Genomic DNA, 12,759 nt, shown 5'->3' with positions numbered 1-12,759 from the left:
CTTTGATTTGTGCGTAAACCAGCAAACACCATTCATTAATGAGTCATTGCTTTATAACCTATTCTTATTGCTGCTTCTTTGAGTGACTCAGTACACCATCTTGTTGTACAAACTTGAAAGTGGCACTTTAAATGCTTTTAAATGCATTTTACTTTGAAATGGAAACTTTGAAATTAAATTGGATTATATTTTATACTCGACCTTAAGTGCGTTGTGAAAAAAATAAGAAATAATAATAATAAATGTAAGAAGTTTTATTTTTGTGTGTCTTCAGTATCTAAAGTTTGACACAAATCAACACAAAGTTTGACACAAATCAACACAAATCAATTGATTCCTTATGAACACACTAAACACTATTGTGTCCAAAAGCATGACACCATGTTTGTAAAAGCCTCAACTCATCGAGTTTGAATTTATTCATCCGCTTTTGTTTGGGTTTTTTTGTTCAGGTTGTGTTTTTCATGTTCGACAGCAGAGGGCGGCAAATGAAAACAGGAAGTGACGAACCAGGCGGAAGTGACCCGTCAACGAAACATTCCCGCGCCTAATTCGTGACAGATCTTTGAAGTTTCAGGCGCATTGAAAGCGTGTTTGTAACACTGGCTCAAAGTTTGCAGTGGAAAACATCTGCTGTGGATAAACGCTGTGCAGGTGAGGCAGACTATTGTAACTGCGTGTCGGTAACTTTCACGGCTTTCTCCGGCTCCTGTGGAGCATCATGGCATTTCACTGACCGTCTCCTCCAAAGAGAGCGACATCTTGGCAGGTTTAGGGAGATCTGGCTCCACATTGAAACGTGTTTGTTGTGCTGTGGAAAGTAATATGAATGCATCATTATTAGATCGTGTCACGTTGTGCTCGCCTGCGTCTCACTGTGTGTGTTTGTGCTGCAGCATGGCGGTTCCCTTTGTGCAGGGCTGGGATCTGGTCCAGACTCTGGGAGAAGGAGCATACGGAGAGTATGAGTCCTCTTCCAGTCACTGGAGAATGTCTTTCACAGATTTACACAGTGTGAATACGTCAGAAGACGCTGCATAACTTAAAACATGAATAACTTTCTATTTTATAAAGAATATTGTGGTGGCACACCTCAGTTATTAGTCGCACATCAATTTAATAAATTAGATTTAATAAACACACACACTCCATATACAGACTGTTTTTACAACACAACTAATTTCACATTTCAGCTCAGTAAAATAAGAAAATTGTATTTTGACTCACACACATACAGTAATACTTCTTCTTGGGAGATCTTATCAGTTCCACTTGAGTCTTTGATAGCTATGCAGTTCTATTCTCACGTCAGGACAGTCATTTAACTGTCATTGTCCTACTTTTGTTGACCTCCCCTCGCTTATCTTTGCTGTTGGAGCTGATCATTCCTTTTGTCGTCTCCGCTGTCAGAGTGAGGCTGCTGGTCAACAGGCAAACTGAGGAGGCGGTGGCTTTAAAGGTGATCAACACCTCGCAGGCCAAAGAGTGCAGTGAAAATGTCAGGAAGGAAATTTGCGTCCACAAGGTGGGTCAACGTTTACCTTCAGTAAAACTGTTGTTAAATCATACATTGTTCACTGTGGTAGTGAAATATACGTTGATGAATGTTTATTCCGGAATTTTACAAAGCATACCGGTCATGTGTTGTCTTAAGTAAAGTTTTTAATGAGCAATCTTCATTTGCTTTTATCATCAAGTCCAATTCAAAACAACTGATCGCTTGTGTTGTAATATCACACTGATGCCGCCATTTTATATGTTTGCTTTGGAAGATGCTCAGCCATCCCAACGTTGTTCGTTTTTTTGGCCAACGGAAAGAAGGACACACCGTTTACCTTTTCCTGGAGTACTGCTCCGGAGGAGAGCTGTTCGACAGAATCGGTAAAACAAATCTTTTCTTGGAATCACTGGAGAAACTGCACGTGTCTTCTTAATTTTTAATTCATCAAAATCTTCTTGACCGTTGAAGCTGCCGCTCCTCTGGGTTTGCTTTGTTTTCTGGTTAGAGCCTGATGTGGGGATGCCCGAGAAGGACGCTCACAGGTTTTTCTTGCAGATGATAGCGGCAGTGGTGAGGGAAGCATATCTCAATTTGACGTCATGCTTTTGTTTGTGCGCGTCTTGACCTGATCCACCTTTGCAGGAATACCTCCACAGTGTTGGCATCACCCACAGAGACATAAAACCAGAAAACATTTTGCTGAATGACAAAGGTAGGACACTGTGGTTCGTCTTGAATTGTTCAAACTATCATGTATTCATGAACTGCTGTTTTTTGTTGTTGTTTTTTTTAAGATGACCTCAAGCTATCAGACTTTGGTCTGGCCACCGTGTTTCGCTTCAAAGGAAAGGAGCGTCTCCTGAGTCGACTCTGTGGAACGTTACCTTATGTAGCCCCGGAGCTGCTCAGCCAGAGGGAGTACAAAGCTCAGCCTGCTGATATCTGGGCCTGTGGGATCGTCCTCACCGCTATGCTGGCTGGAGGTAACCTTACATCTCTCTAGGCCTGTAATAGAGTGCGGCTTTGAAACGTTCAAAATGGAAAATTCACTTAAATTATTCAGAGTTTAGAAAGTATGTTCAAATCTGCTTGCAAAAATGCATGTTTTCTGTTCACCTGATAACACTGACCATCTTGTTAACCAGTCATTATAAAATAACTATATATATATATATATATATATATACTATATATTAAAAAAAAAAAAGTTCTCTTGGTCATTTGACCATGTCTGTGTCGCTTGTCTTGCCAGAGTTGCCGTGGGACCAGCCGACTGAGAGTTGTCAGGAGTATTCAGACTGGCTGCAGAAGAAAACCTTCTTAACTCCTTGGAAGAAAATACAACCAATGCCTCTTAGTGAGCCCCAGATCACACGACTTTAATTACTTCTAATTCTAAATTGCTGTGACCTTGTATTCACCCTCTCTCCTCAGGTTTGTTGTCTAAGTTACTGGCGGCGAGTCCAAATGCGCGCATCACCATTGCGGACATACAGAAGGACCGCTGGTTCACTCAAGGCGAGTGTCAAATCCAGTATGACGTGTCCCGACGAGATGATGAGCTCACAGGACTGACGTCTGCGTGTTTTCTCTTTTGTAGGAGTGAGGGACCCTTTGAGCTCAGTAGGGAACAAAAGTCTTCGATCTGATGTGGGACTCTCGTCCCGCTCCAGCAGGTCCGAGCTCCGTCCCTCCTGCGTGACGTCAGTCTAATGTCTTTGCTAATCTCAGTTGTTTAATTCTCTCTGTAGTGATGACAGGATGCAGTTTTCCAGCTCTCAGCCTGATCTTGCTGCAGTTGGATTAGAAGCCTTATTAGTCGGTCAACCCGGAGGCCAAGTCAGCTTCTCACAGCCCACCAAACCGGAGCACATGCTGCTGGGGAGTCAGCTGCTTTGCACGCCAGGAGCCAGTCAGGTAAATCCAGACGCTGGTTTGATTCTGGTTTTGTCAACTAATATATAAATATTTATTACAATTCTAACAATGCATTTCCTGCATCAACAAACCCCCCCCACTTCAAACATCCTTCTTTCTTTGAATAGTCACCCTGGCAGAGATTGGTGCGAAGAATGACGCGTTTCTTCACCACCGTAAATGCTGATGCCTCCTTATCTTCCCTGAAAGACACTTGCGAAAGCCTGGCGCTTGGCTTCAAACTTACCTGCACCAAACAGGTACATTCATACTAATGTATACATCATTTTGAGGTTTTTAGCAGGTATTATCCATCTTTGTTTTTTTAAACACCCACGCACATCTGTTTCAGGTGACATATACCAAACTTCCTTTAGCTGCTATAATAATCCATCAATACGGTTCCCTTTATAATAATGTATTCTCTCTCCTTTAGGTGACGGTGAGCACGCAGGACAAACGCAATAATAAACTCATCTTCAAAGTTTATTTGCTTGACATGAATCAGCGGGTGATGCTGGACTTCAGGCTGTCAAAGGTGAGCCTGACAATAAATGTTCTGTTTCTATTTTCACACTGAAAGTAAAACTACTGTCTCAGTTTACTTGAGTTAAATGTGTAAAAGCTCTGCTTTTTGTACAAGTTGTCTCTCGTGTTTTTCCCCAGGGCGACGGTTTAGAGTTTAAGCGGCTTTTTGTGAAGATAAAGCAGAAGCTCGGTGACATCGTCAGCACTCAGAAGATCTTACTTCCCCTCAACTGAGCCGCTGCTTCCAACAAATGCACCCTGCAAAAGGACATTGAAGTGATGACCTGTATATTGTATATGTTCTGCACACGGCTGCGTGCAAACTGTTATTGATGATCAAGAGGCAAAACTTGAGCCAAGCACTCGTCTTTTTCATGTGATGGTAAATGTTACGTTGTTACTGGAGAACATGTGCTTGATGAAAGTCATGTGTGTCTGTGTCTATCTGTGTGTCTGTCACGTTACAGTTCATATTGTTGTAAAGCCCTGTCAAGACTACATTATTAAAGACATTCAATGGACATGAAATGTTTTGATTCAGGCAATGCAGTCACACAGGAATCATTACAAAGAGTGCAGTGTTTCATCTGAACTGTGTTGTGTTTAGTTTTCACTTCCTGGAATCATGAAGGCTTCCTAACTCGGTCTAAAATGTGTGTACCCAGTTTGTTTGTTTTTTTTACCATTGTGAAGGAAGATCAACTAGACTCATCCATGAACATGTGTACTTTACTGTAGAGATTATTGGTAGCTTATGTCTAGACTTGAGATGACTCAGGTTTTTTGGGGGTAGAGAAGTAGGCATTGAAGCTGTGGTGAGCCAAAATGTCAACTGCAGAAAACAATGACTGTCTCACGTCTGATTAAGAGCCAGTAGTTTTGACAGTGATGGTGACATTAACGGGCTCGTTGTCGTCTCCAATGGGAGGGGCCGTGGCGGGAGGGGGGGCGCTCGGGGGTGAGGTGGTGAAGGGGGAAGCAGCACGTGGTAGAATGGTTGGACCTGGAAAAGACAAAAGTCATGTTTCAGTATCGTGGAATGCTGATGGTTTAATACAAAAGCTTTATTTGTATCAATTGGATGAATATCAGCTGAACTGTGGCTGATATTGATGGTGAATATATAAGACCGTACCCTTAAACTTGAGCAAGACATCGACTTACTTTCTTTAACTGGTACTCATGGCAGCCATTCAAGCATGTTTCTCCAAAATGAGTCTCGACAAAAGATGCCTGTAGCTTGAAGGATAAATGAAGAATTAAGTGTAGTGTGTTTGTCTTGCCTGGACTGGATGGTTCACCAATCTGTCCCCCCTCTGACCCATGGACCTCATCCTCTGGGAAATTTATGTTTTCTCTCGACTGGCTGAGCTGCCTGAAAACACCAAAGCAATAGAAAGCTTACTTATCCAGATAATCCTTTAAAAATAATATCTAGAACGTAAATATTTTAAATGAAAGGAGGAAATGCAAGTATCAGCTCTTTTAGTTTTTGTGTAAGTAAGTATGACTTTTCCTATTTTTGGTTCACTAATGCAAACAAATCAAACATGCACAAATACTCACGAGCCAAACAGCATGTCATGTAGCCCTGAGGAAGACACAGAACAATAATATAATGTGACAACAATTGACTTTACAGGTCTGCAGAGTATATATTTATAATGCGGGGGACTCACTGGGATTGTTGTTGCGATTGCGGATTATGTAGATGAGCAGCAGCACCGTAAGAATGGCTGCAAACAGCATCCCACCGATCGCTGCTCCGATCACAGCGGGGTACAAATTGGAGCGTGGTTCCGCTGAAACACATCACAGTTACACTTTGCAAAATAGTACACATCCACAATACTGCTGTCACAGTCTATGAAGTGGTTCTCAACCCATGTCAGTGCTGCTCTCAGAGCACAAACTCTTCTAACCACATACCATTCATTATACAATGTGCTTTAGGATAAATCAAGTTGTAGATTAGCTATTAAATCAGCAGCACATGAGTTGAAAACCTCTGACACTTGCTAGACAACGCCCTTTACACTCCCTGAACAAGTAACGTCCTTAAAATGGTCCAATCCAGCTCGAAAATCATCACAAGCACTTTCCAAGGAGAAACACACAGGGTCAGCAGGAGGAAAGGGAAGAAGATATAGAGGAAGGAAGTTGGAGATGTGAGTTTGTATGTGCTTCTTGTGTGTGTGTATGAGTCTTTCACCTAAGTGGGCAACAACAACAACAAACAACAAAAAAAACATGTTAGATTGTCACAAGAGTCAGTGTAACAGCAATTGTAGTATAACGTCACGTGTCCTAACTCACCTGTCAGTTTTAAATACAATTAATCTTTTACTGCACATTTTCTGCCTTTATCCATTATAATTTCTGCTCCGTAGCACAATCTTAGCTCTTTTTTTCTCTCCTGTGAATATATATCACCCTCACTCGCTAACTATACCTGGAGTCTTTGTTGCCGACGGATGTCCGATGGTGCGGTGGTTAATCGGTCTGATGCGGAACTGATACTTGGCAGTCGGCGTCAGTCTTCCGATTATGTGAATCCTGACATCGTGATTGTGGATGAAGCTATGGTACCAGGCTGGAGTACTCATCCTCTGCACTCCTTGCCCCTCAGACTCATTCCTGCTGTCCCTCCTCCCCGGCCGCTCGGACACCCATCGGTGCTCCAGCACAAAGCCTGTCCACCCTCCCTGCTCCTCGTTCTCCACCTGCCACTCCAGCTCCACCTCATTACGGAGTTTGCTGCTGTACATCACCCTGATCAGAGTGACATTGGGTGGCATTGGGTACCCTGGAAAAGAAAGAGTCAGAACAAACACCGATGTACACTTACTGTCTATGCATCTGATTACATTTATGAGCTGAACAATACATTTGCATTTTGTAAAAGATATCTTACTATTAACCACTAATGTGACGTTGATGTCGGTTCCTCCCACTGCATTGTGGGTGGTGCACCTGTATTCACCACTGTCCAGGGTCTCATCAGTGTCTCTCACAGTCAGATTGGCCCATGCGGAGGTTCGCAGCAGCCTGTACTTGGAGGTGTCTCGGATGTTGACGCCCTGGTTGTTGTACCAGGTGATTTCATCAGTGGGAAGGTAGTTGGCTCGCAGACTGCAGGTGAGCTGCACGTCACTTCCCTCATACACGGACACCACTCTGCGCTGCGTGAACAACACCGGCGCCTCTGTATGAGAGAATCTTCAATTAATCACCTTGAAATCAAGTGAGGCATTTGTTGACGTTGCGACTCCGAGCACGGACCCAGTGTGAGGATGCAGGCCTTGGGTTGGACGAGAAGTGGGTGCATGGCGTGGCAGGTGTATGGTTTCCCGTTACGCGCAGTGCCGTAGCGCAAAACGAGAATGTTGGAGTTTTCTTCTCCGCCTTTGCTCTGGCCGCCCGGGCCCTCCCACCACAGCAAGGCTTTTGGGGCCCCTCCATCCCAGGAGCAAGAGAGCATCAGATACTCTTTGTTAGTAACATATGCCAAACACACGGGATCAGCAGGGGGAATATCTGGTGAAAGAAAAGTGTAAAAGGTTTAGATAAATTAATATGCAACCAACGCTGTTCTTTGCTGTGATCTTTGCTGTGATTGCTGCACTCACATGCGCGCCTGCTGCACTCTGCAGGTTGTTTCAGGGCACGATGGGAGCCGGTGCATGTAAACAAGCTGTTGTTAGGAGTCAGGCCTCCAGAGGGCAGCAACATGGCAGTACTGGTGAGTGGATTTGTTTGCTGCCCTTGGTCGGCATCATCTTGTTGTGCACGTACCAAGTCTCCAGTCCAGTGGACGGAAGAGGCAGGAAATCCTCCGGGCCAGGAGCAGAGCAGTCTCAGAGAGGTGTGATTCAAAGCTGGCTCCACAGAGCAGGAGGGGGAGCCGTCAGGTGGGTCTGTGGCGATAAAATACAGAGTAACAAGATAGTAATGTGCAAACTGGAGGTTACATGAGGTCATAAGGGCCAGACAGAGTTCCTGTGGTGCGAGTAATCAAAATTAGCTGTGCACCATTTCATCAGTATTACAGAAGATGAAATGTGCTTTTTCATGTGACATCAAACATCCCAGTGACAAGATGCCCTGAGTTAGAAGCACAGCATCCAAACAGGAGAACTTATGACAAGCGCCAGTTTTCGAGCCAACCAACGCTTGCCATGGCTGTGACATCACAGCAAGGTACCTGCCAGAGAGTCCATCAACTTCCCCAACGGTCCCAACAGGAGAATAGCTCTGCAGGACTTCCAAACTCGGCTGTGCGTGTCTGGGTGTTGCTATGCAGGCGTCATGTGTGTAAGTGCTATTACTGCTTCTAAGTGTATTTTGTATGGATGACTGGTGTACGGAAAAAAAAGGAAAACCAAAGAAGCAAAGAAAGTTTCTGCGTTGCACAGCAAACACAGTGCTTATTTGGAAGTGAAATGATTGGGAAATGTCTTTAAGAGACTCAAAGCTAATGATAATGAATGATAACCAAAGATGGAGAGACTTCCCATCGTCTTGTAATGAAAATAACAAATGAGAAAGATTTATCTGTGTCTCTTTGTGATTTTCACTACCAAGACAGAGAAGCGCAGGTCAGGGGTCAAGCTCATGGTTTAACAGAGAAAGGTGGCCGATGCAGCCCGAGGTCAGAGGTCACACTCACAGTAGACAGTCAGGCTGATGGTTTTTTTGGAGCGAGTGTTGAGGTAGGAGTTCTGCGCCAGGCAGGCATAGTCGCCGGTGTGCATGCGGAGAACCTTGGTGATGGTGAAGTGCGGCCCGGTGTTGACTTGGTTGTTGTTGTAGTACCAGACGTACAGACTGGGTGGGTTGGACTGGGCTTGACACAGGAGGGAAACGGTATCTCTCTCCAGGGCCGAGTAACCCCGTTCTGTAATACTATATGGAGTCACGTTTATGTGAGGCACATCTGGTCCAACTGAGGAGAGAAAACAGGGACACGCAGAAGAAATGAAGCACACAAACATGTAATCTGTACGACACCACTTCCTGTTTTGTTTTTCGCTTGCTCTTCCTGCAACCATTTGAAGTGTTCTTAACTCATGCATTCAGTCTATTACCAAAGATGAGATATGAACATGAAAGGTTGGGGCTTTTTGTCTCTAAACTCAATTATAAAAATGTTTTAGGGATACCAAAAGATAGCTTTATCCTTGTTGAGATTGGCTTTCAGCTTGCTGCTATTTAATTGTAGAGTTCTGAGACTTCTAAGAGTTTTCAGTTGCTAATTGCTTGACTTTGATAAGAAAATGTCTGCTGTTGTGTGGTAATCCAAAGAGCTTCTTTTTTTTTTTTTGCTTGCCAGTGACCTTTGGGGTCGCTAAAGCCTGAGAAGTGCATCTCAGTCAGCCATTCAAAGTTTCAACATAAAAGAAGAAATAGATAATGATAGAAGAAAAGATGATTAGATATCATACACTTTAAGTGAAGGGTCCATCCCAGTTCATGGGATGAACTTCAGTCTTGTGTAAAAATATCAAGGAAAACATTAACTCCATTTTTTTCTTTCAATGAATGTATTAGCTGTTTTCCAACTTGTTTGCTGGTGGTCACGCTGTTTTAATAATGTTGGACATAACAAGACACTCGAAACCCAAATCCAGACATCAATGATGAAGCAGTGAATGTCTGCTACCTAACTCCATTATAGACATACTGTGAGAGTGAAGCTGTGAAGACATAGATACTGACGGCAGCAGAAATTGTACACTCTGAACAGGAATGGGCTTTTCAAAACATAAGTCCAGTGTACATCTTTTGATCTTTTGAAAAATATAGGCAATTTATTTGGGCAAGATTTTTTCTGAAAAAACGTGAACTTGTTTGGGTAAACACTATTGAATTAATGAAAGGAAAAATCAAAGTTTTATAAAAAATAAGTAAATAGACATTATATATATGGTAGCATTTTAATGGTCATAATTAAGATTAAATATGTGCAATGTGACTACACAAATCAAAAGAGCGTAACACACCTATAGATCAAAGATGTTACTTTTTCTGAGGAGGTTAATTTTGTGCTGAGTCCCTCATCAAATGGCAAAAAAAACTTTTGCAGATGGAAAAAAAAGTCTCGGCACAAGAAAATGACATCACCCCTATAATTAGATTTTTGCTCAAACGTTCTGACTAAAGCTATTTCAACAGCAGGCCAGATACAACATATAAGATCTATTTTATGTTATTTATTAATTTATCACAATTAAATTATAGAGAGATGAAACTTTAAATCTCGTCCTTACAGATGGTGTCCAGCCACAGGCGGTTGGACGTCTCATGGTTCACCGAGTTGCTGGCCACGCAACGGTACCAGCCGGTGTGGTTCCGGTTTACGTCAGTCACGTTGATGACGCTGCTGTTGCCCTGGGCGAAGAGGGTGACGTTTCCCTCGCGGGTCTCGTGCTGCCACACGTACTGTATGGGCCCGGTGCCGTTGTCCAGGCTGCAGCGCATCCACATGTCGGAGCCCTCCACCGGGGAGGCGTCGCTCACCAGGAGGTGAGGCTTACTGACCGGGACTGCATCAGATCAGACACACAGGCGGGTGTGTTTACAGAAGAAATAACTTTACACTTTCATACGGCCAAAAGTTTGGAGTTTGTTCTGCTGTGAAGCTGTCATCAGTATTGTTATTATTATTGTTATTCCCAGATTGTCCCCACTTCAAGTCGAGGTTGTGTTAGGGATCTTTCTGTGTGGAGTTTACATGTTTTCCCTGTGTATTCTTGAGTTTTCTCCAGGTACCCCGCTTTCCCCCATAGATATGCCTTTCAAATTAATTAGTGAATCTAAAATGCTCTTATTTGTGAATGTGATGCAATGTCATGAGCCATCAAACTGAATAATGAGCGTCCTACAATTTAAACGTGAATCTAGATTTAATCTATGTTGAATCAACTTCCATAACAACAATTATACTGTTCTGAGAAACACAGCTTAGAGCAACTTTTGAGGTTCTACGGCCCCGCTTAAGAAGGAAAAGTACATTTGTGTGCGGGATGTTTTACCTCGGACAAAGAGCTTTACAGAGTACCAAATTAATAGCAGTTCAGCATCTTGTTGCTCATAGAAGGCCTGGCAGGTGTACGTGCCATGAGCAGCCAGAGACAGCTTGTCAATGTTCAAAGCTGCGCTGTTTGAAATTGTGGTCAGCTGTCCCAGAGTTTGTGCCACTTTCTGGATTCTTGGTCCTTTCCCCATGTTAATCAACACAGCTCTTATGGTTTCGGTTCCAGGCTTGATGAAGCTCCACATGTACATGTCAGGTACAGAGGGGCCACACTCCAGGATCACCGCTTTGCCCAGCACGCCATACACACTGCTGTTCTTGTACTGCACCTCTCCATTGTGCTTGATATCGATGGCTGGAGGAGAGAGGAGACATGCATGTTAATATATGTCCGTGTGTGTGGCTGCAATGGAAATGAAGATGACGGTGTTGTGTGCACTGCCAGTGTTGAGTTGCAGGATTGATTACACCGAAAGTCTCAGGCACAGCGTGGTATTTCGTTAAGGCCTTTCAAACAAATGGATTTTTCATTTGTTTTTATTATTTTTGTTGTTATTGTTGGTCATAACAAGATATGTGCAAAATCAGTCAGAAAGTTTCTGTTTTGTTTCCTGGAGAGCTCAACATAGTAACATCACTATAATGATCTCTTTGGTAGCTCTAATAAATATACTTTTTTGTTCGTGTTGCATGTATAATTAAGGCATAATCATGAAAATACATACTTTTGAACCCATTGCTTTTTTTCCCCCCAACATACCGGTTCATAGCAATACATTGTAAATGTAACATTCAAACTTATTATTCACATAATTCATTTCAAATGGTGACACTTTCATATATTTTTGGTTTGTGACACATAAAGTCAAATATTTGAAACTTGCAAATTCAGAAAATGCTCAAAACATTTCAATTCATATGGCACAAGTTTAGAAATAACAGGAAAAATGATTAACTTCTCAATCATATTCTAATTGTTTGACATGTACCTGCATGTTGGTCACAAAAGGCAGTGCAGAATATGTGAAAGACATTTTCCAGAACACTCAAAACATTAAAGTTTTGTTTACCAAAGAGCTCAATATTGTAAGAAATGTGATTATATTTGCGATAAACACTGACATGTATATTGTCAAGCTTCTATCAGTCTGTATTTTTGTTTAACATAACATATTTTCAAAATATCCAACATGATGTTTCCATTGTTTGTTCTGAAAATAGCATTTGCTGAACCCTTACCATGAGTAACGTCCACAGTGGTAGTTAGATATAAAAAGGCCAGCCCTAGCAGTTGGGCCACCATGGTATCATGATGATTCTCAGTCCAACAACCTCTTTAGGCAAACCTCCCCCCCCCAAAAAAAATGTGCTCTGATCAAAAAGGTTCAGTTATCGGTCCTCAGAAAAAAACTGCTCTTGGCTGTTGATTCTCTCATGTGTCGAACCAGTTTGTTGTTCCATTTCTCTGATCCACAGGTTTCTCGGAGAATCCAGTTGAAGGCACTGACTTCATCAGACTGAGAGTAGGAAGGGATGGAGGGTCACTAAAACTGATTTAGGTTTAATAATTCATGTGTTTTTTCCTTTCTCTTTATCCCTCCATCCCTCTTTCTTTTCTGCCGCAGGGTTAGAATGACACAGCGATATGGAGCTCATCCATTATACAGGGCTGACACACAGGCGGACGGTTTAGCTTTCCACACACACAAACACGCCGGCACATTAACACACAAAGGCAAGCTCATATGAAGCAGAGACCCCATGTTTAAACAACATT

The 12,759-nt window shown here is 42.7% G+C and overlaps 2 protein-coding genes across 2 annotated transcripts; one reads left to right on the top strand and one right to left on the bottom strand.

Moving 5' to 3' along the window:
• Positions 1-525: 525 nt before the first annotated feature.
• chek1 (checkpoint kinase 1) lies at positions 526-4,424 on the top strand. Its single transcript, XM_080508895.1, has 14 exons — positions 526-654; positions 897-962; positions 1,411-1,525; positions 1,773-1,881; positions 2,007-2,071; positions 2,144-2,213; positions 2,296-2,484; positions 2,754-2,858; positions 2,936-3,025; positions 3,105-3,177; positions 3,253-3,418; positions 3,547-3,678; positions 3,855-3,956; positions 4,085-4,424. Exons 2-14 carry the CDS (start codon positions 898-900, stop codon positions 4,178-4,180), a joined length of 1,377 nt encoding a protein of 458 aa, XP_080365021.1. The 5' UTR covers positions 526-654; position 897; the 3' UTR covers positions 4,181-4,424.
• Positions 4,425-4,809: 385 nt separating this feature from the next.
• On the bottom strand, positions 4,810-11,323 carry vsig10l2 (V-set and immunoglobulin domain containing 10 like 2; the record flags this gene model as incomplete). The annotated part of the gene is made up of 11 exons (XM_080508892.1): positions 10,981-11,323; positions 10,216-10,491; positions 8,616-8,891; positions 7,576-7,863; positions 7,229-7,483; positions 6,861-7,151; positions 6,399-6,752; positions 5,626-5,748; positions 5,513-5,537; positions 5,230-5,321; positions 4,810-4,949 (listed from the first exon to the last, which is right to left on the bottom strand). The coding sequence occupies exons 1-11, from the start codon at positions 11,231-11,233 to the stop codon at positions 4,810-4,812; spliced, it is 2,373 nt and encodes a 790-aa protein (XP_080365018.1). The 5' UTR covers positions 11,234-11,323.
• Between the last annotated feature and the right edge of the window lie 1,436 nt (positions 11,324-12,759).

The sequence above is a fragment of the Blennius ocellaris genome, assembly GCF_963422515.1.
Source record: "Blennius ocellaris genome assembly, chromosome: 14".
Taxonomy (NCBI): Eukaryota; Metazoa; Chordata; class Actinopteri; order Blenniiformes; family Blenniidae; genus Blennius; species Blennius ocellaris.
The sequence above is the reverse complement of the archived record's forward strand: the minus strand, read 5'-3'. Positions and strand labels throughout refer to the sequence as shown.